Genomic DNA, 18,900 nt, shown 5'->3' with positions numbered 1-18,900 from the left:
ATCTGCAGTTCCTTCCCACACAATAAAGTTCTTACTTTATTTTAGGCATACAGCATGGAAACAGATCCTTCGGCTCACTGAATCCGTGCCGACCAGCGATCACCCCCGTACAATAGCCCTATCCTACATCCTAGGGACATTTTACATTTTTCTTTTACCAAAGCCAATCCTGTACATTTTTGGAGTGTTAGAGCAAGCAGGAGCACCAATGGGAAAAGTCATGTGGTTACAGGGAGAACGTACAAACTCCATACAGACAGCACCTGAGGTCAGCATCGAACCCGGGTCCCTGGCGCTGTAAGGCAGCAACTCTCTTGCTGCACCACTGTGCCGCCACAATCCACTTGCTGCAGATTAACAGGCCCATAAACCCAATAACACAGGCGAATATTTAATAATCGATAATATCATAAATTAATAAGTAATACTTGGTAACCTTAATAGTGCAAAACTGAAGTCCCTAGTGCAACCAAAGATGCAGTCCACAGGATATCATAGTTGCTGAGTTTGGTGTGTGCAGTGTTCAAGAGCCTTCTGGTTGACAAAGCTGTTTGTGAACCTGGGGGTCATGGTTTTCAGGCTCCTGTACCTTCTTCCCAATGGTAGTAGTGAAATGAGAGCGTGGTCAGGGTGGTATGAGTCATAAAACATGGAAATAGGCCCTTCGGCCCAACTTGTCCATGCTGTCCAAGATGCCCCTTCTACACCAGTCCCACCTGCCCCCATGTCCCTCTCAACCTTCCATTGATGATATTGGTGACTCACAATGAGGTTGGTTGGGAGATGGGGATTGCACCCGAGCTGGAACAATGAAATTCTTACAGGATGAGCCTGAAGATGCATGACATCGCCTTGCTCCAATTCCTCCCTGCTTCACCCAAATCACCAGCAGATGCTTCACCTACCCGAGTCCTTCATCTTCTTCAATCTGCTGAAATGCCGGAGGAACTTCCTGAGTGAGATGGCTTCCACGGGGTAGGAGATGGGCAGACTATACCACAACTTCTCCAGCTCCATCGGGAGGAGGATGACGTTCATCCTGCAAAGAGAGCTCTACTCAACGGTAGCAACAGAATAACTTGTACAGGCTGCAACCCAAGGTGATATATAATAAATTAATCAAGGACCACTCTCACCCCGGTCACTCCCTCGTCTCCGCTCTTCCATCAGGCAAGAGCTACAGAAATGTGAAATTGCACATTTCCAGATTCAGGGACAGTTTCTTCTCAGCTGTTATCGGGCAACTGAACCATCCTATCACCAACCAGAGAGCGGACCTGACCTCCCATCTATCTCATAGGAGACCCTCGGACTATCTTTAATCGGACTTTAACTTGCACTAAACGTTATTCCCTTTATCCTGTATCTCTATATTGTGGACAGTTTGATTGTAATCGTGCAGTCTATTCACTGTCTGGATAGCACGATACTAAAAGCTTTTCACATATTATTGTCACGTGCACTTACCTCAGTCCACGTGATAATAATAGTCATCTAAACTAGTCATAGTCACACAGTGTGGAAACCGGCCCATCAGCCCAACTTCTCCACACCGACCAACATGCCCATACACTAGTCCCAGCTGCCTGCGTTTGGCCCACATCCCTCTAAACCTGTCCTATCCATAATGTTTCTTAAACATTGTAATAGTACCTGCCTCAACTACCTCCTCAGACAGCTCGTTCCATATACCCACCACCAGGCCGGTAAAAAACGTTACCCCTCAAGTTCCTATTAAATCGTTCCCCCCTCCCCTTAAACATATGTCCTCTAGCTCTCAATTCCCCTACTCTGACCAAAAGACTGCGCATTTATCTGATCTATTCCCCTCATGATTTTGTACGCCTCTATAAGATGACCCCTCATCCTCCTTTATTCCAAGGAATGAAGTCCTAGCCTGCTCAAACTCTCCCTATAGCTCAGAAAGTAAACTAAACCAATAAACTAGACTGAGCTAATGTAGAGATAGGGAACTCCGGTCAGGATCCTCCACCAGAGGTCTCTACCTCTGGAGGTTCACACCCAATAGGAGACCCAGGGCACATCTGGAGAAGGCAGCAGTTTCTAGCTGCCCACTGCCCCTTCCCTGACTCAATGAGACCTTGACCCATTAACCCTGTTAACTGTCTGTGGAAGCTATAGAAGCATGCACAGTTACTACTTTTAAAAGTCATCTGGACAGATGTATGGATAGGAAGGGTTTGGAGGGATATGGACCAAATTCAGGCAAATGGGACTAATTCAGTGCATCGTCTTGGTCATCTTGGACAAGGTTGGCTGAAGAGCCTGTTTCCATGCTGGACAGCTCTATTAATCTATGGTGGTGGTGGTGGTCTTAGTAAGGGTCTAAACATGAGGGTTGTTGACCTCGGGATTTAAGTTAACAAGACGTTACCTCAACAACACGCTATCCAGTTTCTCCTTATCAGCCGTACAGTCATCGTTAATACAGACGCTCACATACACCTTGCAGAAGGACCGGAATCTTTTCTGCAGGAGGTTCCAGACTATGGATCGCACCTGAAAAGGACAGGAGAGGGGAGAGAGCGTCAGTGATGGGGAGGGATATTGTGTCTGACCACAGTGATCCAGTGCATCAAGAACAGCATGGGGAAAATCCCACCAAACTTCTGGACGAGCTCAGCAGGTCAGGCAGCATGTGTGGAGGAAAAGGGACAGTTGATGTTTTGCGTTGAGATCTATCAGGACATCCTATGCAGCGTCCCAACTCAAAACATACTGTACGCGACACCTTTCCCTCCAGCTGATGCTGTCTGACCCTCCAACACTGAGTTTTGCTTCTTATTCCAGGATCTGGTGTATCTTTTGTCTCCAGGAAGAATGTGTTTATTCTGAGACTTTTACACAACATACATGGCGCAGCGGTAGAGTTGTTACCTTACAACGCCTGTGATCTGGGTTCAACCCCGGCTATGAATGCTGTCTGTATGGAGTTTGTATGTTGTCCCTTGTGACCTTGTGAGTGTTCTCCTGTGCTCTGGTTTCCTCCCATGTAGGTTTGTAGGTTAATTGGTTTTGGTAAAGATAGTAAATTGTCCCTAGTGTGTAGAATAGTGTACGGTGTGATCGCTGGTCGACGTTGACTCGGTTGGTGAATGCCTGTTTCCGTGTTGTATCCTTAAACTGAACTAAATGAGTGGAACAAATTGGCCCAGAGTATCACACGGGAACGTTGTCAAGAAATATTTGATCAGAACAAATTATTAAAGTTGATGAGCAAAGGAGGAATTTTTTAAAACAAGTCTTAAGACAGAAAGGGAGGCAGGGGTTAGGAATGGAATTCCTGGGCTTGTTGTCCAGGCAGCTGAAGGCATGACCATCGATGGAGTAGGAATGGGATGAATTGGATGAATGAAGCCCCAGCCTAACCAACCTCTCCCATTAACTCAAGCCCGCAAGCCCAGGTAACATCCTGGTGAATCTCTTCTGCACCCTTTGCAACATAATAATATCCTGTGTAGCTGGACAACCAGAGCTACACCAGACTCAGGAAATGTGTCTTCATGTCTGTAATCAGGCTACTGAACAGTCCTTTCATAAGCTAGGGTAAGGTCCGATTCACCTCTACCCCATTGTGGACATTGGACTTTGCCTCTGGAACTGGTGCGCTACAACGCTGAGAACTATATTTTGCTCTCTGTATCTTCCCCGTTGGTCTACCTATTGCACTTTATCTTGGTTGAATTTATGTATAGTATTATATGATCTGATTGGTAAGTGTGCAAAACAAAACTTTTCACTGTATATGAGAATAATAAACTGAAACCTAAACTTGAAACTAACGTCCTTCCTGTAGCCGGGCGACCAGAACTGCCCACAGTAGTCCAAATGCGGTCTCAACTTGTAGAGCTGTATCATGATGTCCCAACGTTTGTCCTCAATACCCTTCCCAATGAAGGCTCCACTACTTGTCCACCTGACCTTACCACCTTTATGGAACCATGCACCTGTAGCCCCAGATGTCTACAACACTCTACAACACTCTCCATTTACCGTGTAGTTCCTGATTTGATATACCAAGGTGCAATGCCTCTCCCTTGTCGGTGTGGTGAATGTTTACCTCCTGCAGTGGTCGGGGTTTGTGGGCGAGGCTGTATCTGGCCCAGTCACTGCTGAACCGCTCTCGGTAGCGTATTCTGTCTATGCGGAAGTTCTGATTCTTCATGAGGTTAGAACATTGGCTGACCTCGTCCTTCAGCTCGCTGGTGCTGGGTCTAGGAGAGGGAACACAGCCCATCACAGGGTCAACTCTGGCTTCTTAGAGCAAGGGCAAATAAACCAAACAAACACAGTATAAACGGGAACAGCTTCTTCCCCACTGCCATCAGACTACTGAACGGTCCTCCCATAACTAGGTTTAGCTTAGTTTAGAGACACAGCGTAGAAACAGACCCCTCGGTCCACCGAGTCCGTGCTGACCAACAGTCATCCCGTACACTAGTTCTATCTTACACACTAGGGACAATTTACAGAAGCCAATGACCGTACAAATCAGAACATCTTTGGGTTGTGGAAGGAAACCAGTGCATCTGGAAAAAACCCACGCGCTCACAGGGAAAACATACAAAGTGGTCTCTGGTGCTGTAAGACAGCATTTCTACCAATGCACCACTATGTAACCCTGTCCCTAGGGTTTAATCCCAATCTTCCAACCTACCTCATTGGTGACTTGCACTTTTTCTCTGTAACTGTAAAACTATAATACTGTAACACTATATTCTGCACTCTGGTCTATATTTTTCTCTTTGCATTACCTGTTGCACTTGTGTATGGTTTGATTGTACTCATGCATAATATGATTTGACTGGATAGCACCCAAACAAAGTGTCTCACTGTATCTCAGTACACGTGACAGTAACAAACCAATGCCAAAAGAGCTAGTATTGATTCAGTGGCCCAACTGGCCTCCTCCCATGCTCTAACTTCTCTTCTCTGATTGTGGTTAGCAGTGCATGTCACCCAGAGTCTATTCCCATCTGAGATAGGTTACTCACCGGTCTTGGAAAAGGCTCAGAAACTTCGAGTAGGAAACCAGGCTGGTTTGTGGGTCTCCAACTTTGGTCAAGATGCTGTGGAGCTGATTGTCTGAGAGATTGATCTGGAAGTATTTTTCAAGGATCTCCTTGAACGCTTGTGAGGCAATGACTTCCTCTCCTGAAACCTCAGCTTTCCTACAAGGATAGGAATGAGACCATAAGACCTTCAGAAAAAGGAGTAGCATTAGGCCATTCGGTCCATCAAGTCTACTCTGCCATTCAATCATGGGTGATCTATCTTTCCCTCTCCACCCATTCACCTCACTTCCCCCCATAACATTTGACACCCTTACTAATCAATAGGCAATCACTCTCCTATCAATTGAGAGGCTATTGATAACTAAGGGTGTCAAAGGGTTTCAAAGTACCCAATGACCTGACCTCCAAAGCTGTCTTCCACAGATTCACCATCGTCTGGCTAAATAAATTCCTCCTCATCTCCATTCCAAATCTGCATCTTTTTATTCTGAGGCTGAGCAGTCTGGTCCTAGACTCTCCCACCATTTTCCCAAAGTAATATCTGTGGAGTATTTTAGGAACAGTAAAGCATGCAATTTCAATCCAACATCTGATCTCTGCCTCAGCTCCATTCACCCGCCTTGGTTCTATCAACATCAATAGTCCTGACCAACAAATATCTACTGCTCTTTACTGTGGAGGTGGACTGGTGGAGATACTCAGCTGGTCAGGCAGCATCTGTGGAGAGAGAAACAGAGTTAATACTTCAGGCCATCAGACTACTTCCGAGGACACTTCAGAAATGGGAAAAGTTAGAGAAAAACAACCACGTTTTAAGATGGAAGAGGAAGTGGGGAAGGGAAGGAGGAAGAGAGGAAGCAGAAGGGAATTCATTAGACGGGCAAAGGCAGAAAGAGAAAGAATTATGTTTTGGGTTGAAGGCGTCTTGTTGGAAATGATTGCAAAAGTATGAAAACTAGTTGGTTTAGGTTTGTGGAGAAAGTGAGGAGAAGAGTACGTACAGTGTACACACACCAATGATAAAAGCAGCAATAAACCACAACAGCAAGTGTAAAACAACACAATAGTGCAAGATTGTGCTGCAATATCAGACTAGTAGAAAACAATAACAGCATTAGTACAATAACAGAGTTAACAATTAGTACAACAATTAGTACTAATGATTAGTACCAACAATTAATACTAACAATTAATATTAACAATTAGTACTAACCATTAATGCCAACAATTAATACTAACAAATAATTAACAGACAATAATAAACAGAAATAATTAATTAATAATTAATACTTGTTAATTAATACTAACAATCAGTTTTAACAATTAGTACTAAATTAGTACAATTAGTACCATCATGGAATTATTAATAACAATGAATTAAGGCGGAGATTGACAGATTCTTGATTAGTATGGGTGTCAGGGGTTAGAGGGAGAAGGCAGGAGAATGGGATTGAGACGGAAAGATAGATCAGCCATGATTGAATGGTGGAGTAGACTCGATGGGTCGAATGGCCTTATTCTGCTCCTAGAACCTGTGAATTATGGAAGAAGTACAACAGTACAAGATTGCAGTGCAAAGTCCAGCCAGTACAAAAGAATATTAAAGTACCGTAACGAGATAACTGAAAGAGATAGAGTTCAGAGTAAGGCTACATGGCAGCACCTCCAGGACGGGGGTGTGAAAGGTGATTGGTTCAGGAGGGAAGAAGCTGTTCTTTGATCTGGACGTTGGGGGTTTCCAGCTGCCGTATCTTCGCCCAGAGCTAGAGGTGAGAGAGGGGAATGACGAGGATGGCATTATCCTTGATGAAACCTCCAGCCTTCCTGATGCAACTGCTCCCAGCCTGGTGCCATCTTTCTTATAACAGGGTCACCAAAACTGGACACACCACTGGCAGCCTCGCCAACATCTTACACAACAGTAACATAACGTCCCAACGTCCGTACTCAATTCCCTGACGGATGACGGCCAAGATACCAAGACCCTTCTTCACCACCCTGCCTACCTATGACAACACTACACTCTTGCCCTCCAAGATCCACTGCTCTACAACACTCCCCAGGGCACTGCGCTATTGTTCAATTATCCCACACTATTTAATTCTCCCTGACATCTTCTACACGGTCATAGAGGGAGACTTATTATGGTTGACTGCATGTCAATTTAACTTTACAAAGCGAAACATGTAGGTACCTGAAAGCAGTCAACAGCTGTAGGTAGAGTCGATGACACTGGTTTAGCAGGTTGACCGTGGCCTCCGAGGATGTCAGGTTGCACTTCACGCCCCTCAATCCTCCTCCCTCACTGCCAGGTAAGGAAAAGAGGGAGAGAGAGAAATTGGTAGATGTTGTTGATGCTGATCTTTTATGAGGAGTTATGCCCCTGTCCCACTTAGGAAACCTGAACGGAAACCTCTGGAGACTTTGCACCCCACCCAAGGTTTCTGTGTGGTTCCCGGAGGTTGCAGGTGGTTGCCGGAGGTTGCAGGTAATGGAAGCAGGTAGGGAGACTGACAAAAACCTCCGGGAACTGCACGGAAACCTTGGGGCGCAAAGTCTCCAGAGGTTTCCGTTCAGGTTTCCTAAGTGGGACAGGGGCATTAGCAAACCAGGAAGAAAATTATTAAGCAGATGAATGGATACCCTCTGCAACACTAGCACAAGGTGATTATGAACCAAAGGCTCACTGACTAGCCATTTAACACAACAGCCACAGGTCGAAGATTGGTGGTTGACTCGTATGGGCCAAACCCAGGGACTTTCCACCATCTACTAGATGGGATCAACCCTGACCATTCAGAGTTTGCTAGACTCGACCTCGCCTGTAAACCTCTCCGCATGAAGCGATCTGGGGCATCAGTGGAGTAGGTGGGTGGCCCAGTACACAGAGAGGGCAGGGAGCAGGGTACAGTAGCCACCCCTCCAACCCGCTGGACACAGAGAGGTTACCTGGCATTTAACTGTGGCAGCAGCTTGTGGAACAGGCTCAGATTCGATCGGCTTTGCAGCTTTTTCACGAACGTCACGTAGTCCACCAGCCCGTCCTTTCGTCTCAGGTTGAATCTAACCGTTAGGGAACAGTCACAGTCACCATTCGAGGGTAGCCCAAGGCATGACTCCGCCAACGAGACAGAGATCCAGTGTGGCTGTCGCTCTGATACATACAGAGGTATAGGGAGAGGGATGGGGTTACAGAGGCAGGGAAGGGTGTATGGTCCACAGGGGGTGTTAGAGACAGGGAGGGGTTAGGGGCTGGGGGGATGGGGAGGGGGGGGACACAGAGACAGGGAGGATGGGGAGGGGGGGCCGGAGGGGGGTTACAGAGGTGGGTAGGGACCTGAGGGGGTTACAGGGATAAGGAGGGGTGTAGGGGCCAATCAGGGTCACAGAGACAGGGAGGGGTGTAGGTACCGGAGGGGGTTACAGAGACTGGGAGGAATGAGGGGTATGACTCTATGATTCTATGGATGTTTGAACCCATAGCATTGTGCAAGCGGTTACTGTCTGAAACACTGGGCAGCCGTGATCTCTTGGGAAACACGGCATAATATACAGATTTCCAAGAAAAACAATGGAGGTGAAAGAGTTAAACCATGGCCTATAAAGAGCACAGAAATAGGCCCTTCGGCCAAACAAGTCCAAGGCACAACGAGGCACAAAAAGGCAATCAATGCTGTCCTGACCTCCCATCTACCTCTTTGGAGACCTTCTATTTACTTAGACTTCACTGGACTTTACCTTGCACTTATTCCCTTCATCCTGTAACTGTACACTGTGGACGGCTTGATTGTAGTTACGTATGGTCTTTTCACTGACTAGATAGCACGCAACAACAAAAGCCTTTCATCGAACCTCATTAAATGTGACAATAAACTAAACTACTTAAATTCTGATTGTAGGCATTGGGTAATGCTATCGAATCACAGAGCTGTACAGCACAAACACAGGCCCTTCGGGCTACCTTGTCCCTGCCAACCAAGTTGGCATATTGGGGTAGTTCCATTTGCCTGCATTTGGCTGGCCTAAACCATAAATCTATTCCCTCTAGTTTTAGACTCCCTTACCTTACCCATATATCTGTCCAAATGCCTCAAAGGAGAGCGAGTGATGGGGATTCACGATTCGTGGAGGCAGGGGTTCAGGCAGAAGTGAAATTGAACATAGATGGAACATACTGTGGAACAGTACAGCACGGAGATGTTTCTGTCAAGCGTGATGCCAAGTTAAATATCCCTCTATTTCCTGCACTTCCATGTTCTTAAGTTCATAGGTACACAAAAATGCTGGAGAAACTCAGCGGGTGCAGCAGCATCTATGGAGTTTCTCCAGCATTTTGATTGCCTTCGATTTTCCAGCATCTGCAGTTCCTTCTTAAAAACTTCTTAAGTTCATAGCAGAATTAGGCCATTCGGCCCATCGAGATTGCTCTGACATTAAATGGCTGCTTATCTATCTTTCCCTTTCAACCCCATTCTCCTGCCTTCTCTCCCCTATCTAACTGTCTAAAATCTAAAAGCCTCTTAAATGCCACCATTGTATCTGCCTCCAACACCATTCCTGGCTGCACGTTGCAGGCCCCCACCACTCTCTGTGTAAAAAAACTTGCCCTGCACATCTCCAGTCAACTTTTCCCCCTCTCACCTTAAAGCTATGCCCACTAGTGTTGGACATTTCCACCCTGGGGAAAAGGTTCTGACTGTCTGCCCGATCTATACCTCTCATAATTATATGACAAGGTGGTTCTCCACAGAGGAGGGGTAGTGTCGACTCTGCTGGCAGAGGGAGTTGGTGCAGAGAGGAGGCAGCCAAGCGCTGTGTACCTTGATAACATGTGTTCCAAATCCATGACAAACATCCCAATCTTTAAGTCGACCAGCGCGTGTCGGAATCCGCTCTTGCTGATCTGCAACACAGCAAGATGTTAGCTGCTTGTTTTCAATTACACTGCAGCAGAAGGTGAGGTGCATACTTTGAAATATCAGCGGGATATTTATACCGAGCTCTGGGGAGAGGGAGAGTGAGATTCGTTTGGGTGTAAAACAAGAAACTGCAGATGCTGCTTTATTAAGCAAAGACACAAAGTGCTGGAGTAACTCAACGGGTCAGACAGCATCATTGGAGAACATGGGGGGGGGGGGGGAGCGTGGCAGTGGCATTAGTGTGGGGTTGATGGCTGTGAGGAGAGAGGAGGGCCAGTGGGATTAGTGTGATGACTGATACAGGGCTTTGGGGAGGGAGCAGGGCAGTGGGGTTAGTGTGTGGATGCATACAGGGCCGTGGGGAGAGAGTGGGGGCGGTGGGAGACTTACCAAACCATTGGCCTCTTTGTCGTACTTGGCAAACTCATGGAGGACAGATATTCCGGCTTCGTCAAGCTGGAACACATGGGGAAGACCTTGGGTGAATAGATTGCTCTCTCCCAGCCCAACATTCTACTGTGTAACATCTAGCAAATTGTGAATTAAAAGTCTGCCCGGGTTATACACAGGAGTAATGTCCGAACGTGCGGAACTTTCATCCCTCTGACACCGCGGGAGGGCTGCTGGGGCCGGAGTTTTGCCACGTCCCGTCCTCTCGGTCTGGGCTGGTGAAATGTGTGCTGGTTAATCCATCTATCTTGAAACCAATGGTGTACAAGATCACGAGGGGCATGGATAGAGTGAACACTCACTGTCTTTCCCCCCCACGGTAGAGCATTCTAAAACTAGAGGGCACAGGCTTAAGGTGAGAAGGGAGAAAGTTAAGAGGTGATCTTGGGGGCAACCTTTTCACTCAGAGCGTAGTCCGTATGTGGAATAGCTGCCAGAGGAAGCTATAGAAAGAATTCCAGCCTTTACAGAAATATGAGCCAAATGCAGACTGGCCCAGTATGCCAACTTGCTCAGCATGGACAAGGTGGGCTGAAGGGCCCATTTCCGTGCTGTACAGCTCCATGACTCCATGGCACTGACTGTAATGAAGCTGTGAGCAGTAGAGTCATAGAATCATACAACACAGAGAGAGGCCCTTCGGCCCATCTCATCCATTCCAACCAAGATCCCCCATCTACATGAGTCCCACCTGCCTGCATTTGGCACATATCCCCCTAAACCTTTCCTGTCCAATTACCTGCCCATATGTCCTTTAAATCTTGTTATAATACTTGCATCAACTACCTCCTCTGGCAACTCATCCCATATACCCACCACCTTTATTTTAGTTTGCTTTTATGATAGAGATACAGTGTGGAAACAGGCCCTTTGGCCAACCGAGTCCATGGTGACCAGAGACCACCCCATACACTAGCACTATCCTACACACTAGGAACAATTTGCAATTTTCACCAAAGTCAATTAACCTACAAACCTGTATGACTTTAGAGTGTGGGAGGAAACCAGAGCATCCAGAGAAAACCCACGTGGACACGGGGAATGTACAAACTCTGTACAGACACTGTGCCGCCCTCTGTGTGAAAAAGCTGCCCCTCAGGTTCCTGTGAAATCTTGTCCCTCTCACTGTGTGTTGGGGATTTTAGGAGCCATGGGTGAGAAGGGTGGCGTGAGACTCCCCACTAGACCAGTTTCTCACGCCACCCCCCGTCCACACTCGCCTCCCACCCCTGTCTCTCCGCCAATCCCAGCGTAAAATTCCTGCAACCAACTCTCCCGGAACGAGGCGACCTTGAACCGTAACACAAACAGCTGCTAAATGTAAAATATTTTTAAACAAGGGTCTCGTGTTCTGTATGCAGCTGATAATCTGACAGCGCTACAGCTGGAAATAATTGCGTTCCAGGTTAGAAATGCTGAGCTTTTAAGCCAACGACTCGGGTGCAATCCATCTCCTCCTTGACATCTGGTAACCCTACTACTGCTCGCCGCACCGAGGCACAGGCAATTGACAGAAAGCGAACCCAGATATAGAAAAGTACCACACTGGTAGAATAAATAGATTGAGACAGATGGAGGTAAAGATTGGCAGTGATTCACTTCACCTGATGAGTTTTCAAACCGCTGACAAGCGAGTCAGATCAGAACAAAGGGATGAGCTTGTCATTTTTCCCAACGATCCAGCCTCTCAAATGCGCTCCCGGGATCTGAGTGCCACTGCTAAAGCCAAGATTTATTGTCCATCCGAGAGTCAAGTCAAGAGAGTCAACTTAAGTCACAGTCAATAGTGGCAAGAGTCAGGTGTCGTATGTACTGGCAATGGTATCATGAAATTCTTACTTGCTGCAGAACAGGTATGTTAATTCAATAAGACACAGATTCATATCTAATCATCAATAGTGCAATATGTTAGTTTAGTTTAGAGATAGAGGGTGGAAACAGACCCTTCGGCTCACCAGCGATCACCTGGTACACGAGCATTATTCTACACACTGGGGAGAATTTATAGAAGCCAACTAATCTACAAACCTGTATGTCTTTCAAATGTCTTTCTAGAGAAAACCCACGCAGTCACAAGGAGAACGTGCAAACTCCGTAGACAGCACCCATAGTCAGGATCGAACCTGGGCCTCTGGTGCTGTAAGGCAGCAACTCTACCGCTGCGCCACTGTGCCGCCCTCAAATGAATAGCAGTAATACTAGGTAACTGTAATCCAAGTGTGAGTTTACCAGGAGTGGGGAATCTGGGTGAGGGAGAGACCGGGTGCCACTGGCTTTGACTTCTCTGTCCTACATCACCCACCTTGTCTCTGAATACCCTGACCATGTCATCACTGGCATCGGCAGCACCGTGTGCTGGGACGTGTTTAGCTTTGGCCGTTGGTGTTGCCGGCTTGTCATTTAAATCTGGAAGAGATGAAGAACCTTGTTGTTTAAGAAGGAACTGCAGATGTTAGAAAATCGAAGGTAGACAAAAGTGCTGGAGAAACTCAGCGGGTGCAGCAGCATCTATGGAGCGAAGGAAAAAGGCAACGTTTCGTGCCGAAACCTTTCTTCAGACTGACAGCAGTATGTTCATTGATTTTTCTAATTTCCAGTAACCCTTGCATCCCCTCTCTCTCCATCCCACCCACACCATAGTCATCATACTAGTTTCACTGTCTTCCTGCTGAGTTTCATTTTTTCCACCACACATTATCCCCTTTCCCAAAGCTAACCATGGACCATCAGACCTTTTCTTGATCATCGTTACTGGCTTTGATTTGTCCTTTTGCACACCTTTCATTCCTTTATTCGATGTACCTTTTCACATTTAGAAGGATGAGGGGGATCTTATAGAAACATATAGAATTATAAAAGGACTGAACAAGCTGGATGCAGGAAAAATGTTCCAAATGTTGGGCGAGTCCAGAACCAGGGGGCCACAGTCTTAGAATGAAGTGTAGGTCATTTAAGACTGAGGTGAGAAAAAACGTTTTCACCCAGAGAGTTGTGAATTTGTGGAATTCCATGCTACAGAGGGCAATGGAGGCCAAATCACTGGATGGATTTAAGAGAGAGTTAGATAGAGCTCTAGGGGCTAGTGGAATCAAAGTATATGGGGAGAAAGCAGGCATGGGTTAATGATTTGGGACGATCAGCCATGATTGCAATGAATGGCGGTGCTGGCTCGAAGGGCCGAATGGCCTCCTCCTGCACCTATTGTCTATGTTTCTATATCTCTCGTTTCTCTCTCCCCGACTCTCAGTGTGAAGAAAGGTCTCGACCCGAAACGTTACCTATTCGTTTTTTCCAGAGATGCTGCCTGACTCGCTGAGTTACTCCAGCATTTTGGATCTATCTTGGGTGTAAAGCAGCACCTGCAGTTCCTTTCTACACAACTTTGTTGATGTTGGGCGTGTTGGTGAAACCTGGGACTGGGAATTGCAAAACAAGTTCACAAATCCAATTGAGAGGACAAGATAGATCAGCAGTGGCAGACTAGACTTGATGGGCTGAATGGCCTCATTCTGCTCCTTGAACTGATAAATCAAACATTGGTCTTAACATGGGCAAATGTTAGTTGGGCATCCTGGTGTCAGCTTGGGCACCTGGGCCAAGGCCTGTTTCTGTGCTGTGTGACTATGATCATGAGAACAAGTTCATGAGAGTCCAAGGTAAAAAAGGCAGAAGGTATGTGGCTAAAGGATTGAGGAGTTCTGAATTGTCAAGCTAGATAAAGGCATGTAGGATGAAGGGGTGGGGGAGGGGAGAAATAGTTTGCGTGTTCAGGTGGGGCACAGGGGAAGGAGGAGGGCGGAAAGAAAAAGGAGTGTGGGAAGAAAGGGGAGGGGTAGAGTTTACAATGACCTCAAATTGGAGAATTCAATGTTCATACCGTTGTGTTGGAAGCTGCCCGAGCAGAATATGAGGAGCTGTTCCTCCAGTTTGCGTGTGGCCTCACTGTGGAAATGGAGGAGGCCCAGGACAGTAAGGTCGGCGTGGGAATGGGAAGGGGACTTCAAATGGTTAGCAACCGGGAGATCCAGCAGGCCTTGGTCGCTGAGTCTACCCTTGGTCTCGCCGACGTACAGGAGGCCTCACCTGGAACACGGGATGCAGGATGAATTACCTGTTCTGCACGCTGGCGTCAGGTCCATTGCTCCACACGAACCGGTTTGTTGACCACTAATCCCAAGTTCATTTAGAAGCTGGACGGTGGGGATTTCCAAATTCCTTTTCTTATTTACTCTGCCAAGAGAATGCAGCGATGTTACAAGAAATAGTGATGACGATACTTTATTATCACATGTACTTGGTACCGTGAAATTCTTTGCGTTGCAAGAGTCGCCGCGTGTAGGGGCCGACAAAGTTGCAACATATTCATTGTCATCCCGATATTATACTCCTACAGTGCGGCGCTCCCTCAGTGCTGCCCCTCCCACAGTGCGGCGCTCCCTCAGTGCTGCCCCTCCCACAGTGAGGCGCTCCCTCAGTATTGCCCCTCCCACAATGAGGCGCTCCCTCAGTACTGCCCCTCCCACAGTGAGTCGCTCCCTCAATACTGCCCCTCCCTCAGGAATGACACTACTGGAAGAATACTGACAAACTGAGATTAGGAGACAACATTTATCTGCACTTTCCGCCCGTTGTTTCACCGGCTGCCAATAACTAATCAGCCAGCATTATCTGAGGTGAATTATAAATATGTTTTTTTGATCGAACCTCTGTGCTGACTGTGCAAGGTTAGATCATTACTGCACAAGTCTGTCTCTTGTGTGCAGTGTGTGAGACAGAGAGGCAGCCAAAGCATCGCACTGACAACATCGACTTACTCTGTGCTCACAAGGATGATTCCTGACTTCCTTTCATCTGTGATAAAAGTGTTTATTTCAGCAACCAGTGAACGTTTCTGTTTAATTCAGCAACATTGCTAACATTGCGGTAACGCGGATAGCAGATGTGATTATCAAGTGGGCCGAGGAATGGCAAATGGTGTTTAATTTAGAGAATCCCTGTTTCCACGTTCTATGCTCTATGGCTCAAATAACACACGACAAATAATGTCCAAAGAACTCAGCATCATGTCTCAGTCACCATGGAGTCCGGTTCTCTGGATGCTTTCAAGAGAGAGCTAGATAGGGCTCTTAAAAATAGCGGAGTCGGGGGGATATGGGGAGAGGCAGGAACGGGGTACTGATTGGGGATGATCAACCGTGATCACATTGAATGGCGGTGCTGGCTCGAAGGGCCAAATGGCCTACTCCTGAACCTACTGTCTATTGTCTATTTCCACCTACATTCATTCCTCTGGCTTCACAACTCGTAACTCTTTTACCCTTGTCTCACTATTGTCTGTACATCCCTGACCTTTGTCCAGCATTCTGCCCATCAACCCCCGCCTCGCCTGTATCCACCTATCATTCGTCGGGCTTTCCACCCCCTCCACCTCTCTTCCAGCTTTCTTCCCCCACAATCAGTCTGAAGAAAGATCCCGACCCAAAACACCACCTATCCATGCTCTCCAGAGTTGCCGCCTGACCCACTGAGTTACTCCAGTACTTTGTGTCCTTTTTAAAATGTGTATTGATTAAGTGTATGGACTTGCAAATAGCGCACTCTCTCTTTGACTATATTTATGGAAACTGTCAATGCTGGCAGCAATACTGCGCAGTGGTAGAGTTGCTGCCTCGCAGCGCCAGAGACCCGGGTTCGATCCTGACTACAAATGCTGTCTGTCCGGAATTTGTGCGTTCTCCCTGTGACCGCGCGGGGTTTTTTTTCTGGGTGCTTCCGGTTTCTTCTCACACTCCAAAGACGTGCCGGTTTGTTGGTTAATTGACTTCTGTAAATTGTCCGTAGTGTGTAGGATAGAACTAGTGTATGGGGTGATCATTGGTCGGCGCCGACTTGATGGACCAAAGGGCCTGTTTCCACGCTGTATCTCGAAAACTAAAACTAATAGACCCTCTCCTGGAGCAGCACGCAGCGAGTTCCGGCAGCGTCTTGCAACTTCCAAGTCTGATCTCGCACTAAGGAGAGATGCAATTTTTTTATTTTCTTACTTTAAGACCCGGTGCCCTAGCGACACTGCGTTGATAAAGTAGGGGAGTTGAACTTGCTTAGATCTAAGAACTTGCTTAGATCATTTTGTGTCTTTCTTCTTGTCCTGACATTGATATGGGGTCAATCTCGGACACGGATTCTGCCCATATCTAATGGATGTTGTTCGAGGCAATCTGCCCAGTGGTGTGGGAAATGGGAATTAAAGATCAGATGCGTTAATGCCTTCAGATGCCACGGTAAGCCAGCCTACCTAAACGATCGCTATTTTATGGTGAAACAGGATTCCATCACATCAGTCATCAGTAGTCCGATCGGAACAAGATTCAGCTCCGTGTACTCTGTGCTAATGGAACGGTTATCAAATATACATGGTCTCTGGGACATGAATCAATAATATACTTTAGCAAAACAGAGAGGCTTCGCAGTATGTTGCATAGTTGCTTATGACATAGAACGAGGCCATGCGTCTCACAGTCATCCCACTCCTCACTACCTTTCCCAGTCATCTATTCTCCCCGCATTCCCATCAACTCCCCCACCGCATTCTACCCTCACCCACGCCCGATTGCAAAGGTGCAGAATAGTTTCATCAGGATGTTACCTGGGTTGGCGGGCTTGAGTTAGAGGGACACGTTGTATTGGCTGGGACTTTATTTATTGGAGTGTCGGAGGCTGAGGGGTGACCTTATTGAGGTGTAAAAGATCTTGAGAGGCATGGATAAAGTGAAGAACGCTCACAGTCTTTTCCCCCAGGGTAGAGGATTCTAAAACAAGAGGCCACAGGCTTAAGGTGAGAGGGGAGAGATTTGAAAGTGACTTCAGGGGCAACTTTTACACTCAGAGGGTAGTCCATATTGGAAAGAGCTGCCAGAGGAAGCTATAGAAGCAGATACAATTATTATACTATTAAAAAGCATTTGGACATATATATGGATAGGAAGGATTTAGAGGGATATGGGTAAAAAAACTAGCCCTATATGTCAACGTGGTTGACAGGATGCCTGCTATGGCAAGTCGGGACTAAGGGCCTGTTTCCATTCTGTACAGATCTATGACTGCGACTGCGACTCTGTGTCTCTGTGTCTCTGTCTCAGTGTCAATGTGTCTCTACAACTCTGTCTCAGTGTCTGTGTCTGCAACACTGTGCCTCTGTGACTCTGTGTCTCTGTGTCTCAGTTTCGCTGTGACTGTGTCTCTGTGTCTCTACGACTGTGTCTCGTTGTCTCGTTGTCTCTGTGTCTGTGTTTCTGCAACTCTGTGTCTCTGTATCTCTGTGTCTATGTGTTTCAGTATCTCTGTGTCTCCGTGTATCTGTGTCTCCGTGTATCTGTGTCTCTGTGTCTCCGTGTATCTGTGTCTCTGTGTCTCTGTGTCTCCGTGTCTCTGTGTCTCTGTGTCTCCGTGTCTCCGTGTCTCTGTGTCTCTGTGTCTCTGTGTCTCTGTGTCTCCGTGTCTCCGTGTCTCTGTGTCTCTGTGTCTCTGTGTATCTTCCACTGCCTGTTTCTCTTCCACTGCCGAGTATCTGTGTCTCCGTGTATCTGTGTCTCTGTGTCTCTGTGTCTCACTATCTCCGTGTCTCTATGTCTATGTGTCTCTATATCTCAGTGTCTCCTTCTCTGTGTCTCTGTGCCCCTGTGTCTCCGTGTCTCTGTATCTCTGTATCTCAGTGTCTCCTTCTCTGTGTCCATGTGTCTCGGCCACCCTGTGTCTCTGTGTCTCTAGCTGCCCTGTGTGACAGGATTTGGAGCTCAGCTCACAGAAGTGGAACGGCCCCAGCATAGTCTGTGTCTGAGTCTGTGGTCTCCCAACATTTTGTGACCATTCTGTGAAAGGACAAATCTGCTAACTATTCATCGTTTGAACCCAGAGACCCTCAGTACAAACATAATATACAAGTCAGCGCGGTGTCAGTCTGTAGAACCCGACCTCCACCCCACAGATGACGGGTCGTTGGAGAGCAGAGAGAGTTCAATAGATGCTCTCGCTCAGAAACAATTTAGATTTGAACAAAACACAAAAAGGAAAAAAAATCAATAAGATGACCCATTTTTATGCTCATTAAGTACAGAAAATGACCAGCCAGTGGTTTTGATATCCGTTCATGGATGGAAATCAATAAGTGCAGAAGCACTTCCAGCTGCAGAGCACAGCTCCGTGTGCCGGTGCTAACGGCAGTGGAAGAGAAGCAGGCAGATCAAGTGGGGTAATAGTAACCAAGCATTGCCTCCGATATCTACACATCGCCATCTCCTTCTCATAGAGTCGTAGACATAAAGTGACACAGCACGGAAACTGACCCTTCAGCCCAACTTGTCCATGGTGACAACATGCCCCATCTACACTAGTCCCACCTGCCTGCGTTTGGCCCATATCCTTCTAATCCTTTCTTATCCATGTACCTGTCCAAATGTTTTTTTTTAAATGTTTTTATAGTACCTCAACTACCTCCC

General features: G+C 46.9%; 1 protein-coding gene across 2 annotated transcripts in view; it reads right to left on the bottom strand.

The window, feature by feature from the left end:
- LOC129706305 (uncharacterized) overlaps positions 1–18,900 on the bottom strand; it is a 35,622-nt gene that overhangs the window by 3,162 nt on the left and 13,560 nt on the right. For both annotated transcript variants that reach the window (XM_055650508.1, XM_055650509.1), the window contains 10 exons: positions 14,517–14,635; positions 12,708–12,811; positions 10,346–10,411; positions 9,857–9,939; positions 7,986–8,099; positions 7,231–7,341; positions 5,016–5,192; positions 4,082–4,235; positions 2,396–2,520; positions 906–1,039 (listed from right to left, as the gene is read on the bottom strand). In XM_055650508.1, the coding sequence (XP_055506483.1) occupies positions 906–1,039; positions 2,396–2,520; positions 4,082–4,235; positions 5,016–5,192; positions 7,231–7,341; positions 7,986–8,099; positions 9,857–9,939; positions 10,346–10,411; positions 12,708–12,811; positions 14,517–14,635 (1,187 nt within the window). The remainder of the gene's footprint in view (positions 1–905; positions 1,040–2,395; positions 2,521–4,081; positions 4,236–5,015; positions 5,193–7,230; positions 7,342–7,985; positions 8,100–9,856; positions 9,940–10,345; positions 10,412–12,707; positions 12,812–14,516; positions 14,636–18,900) is intronic.

This window comes from Leucoraja erinacea, chromosome 19, assembly GCF_028641065.1.
Source record: "Leucoraja erinacea ecotype New England chromosome 19, Leri_hhj_1, whole genome shotgun sequence".
Classification (NCBI taxonomy): domain Eukaryota; kingdom Metazoa; phylum Chordata; class Chondrichthyes; order Rajiformes; family Rajidae; genus Leucoraja; species Leucoraja erinaceus.
This window is presented reverse-complemented; position numbering and strand designations above follow the sequence as displayed.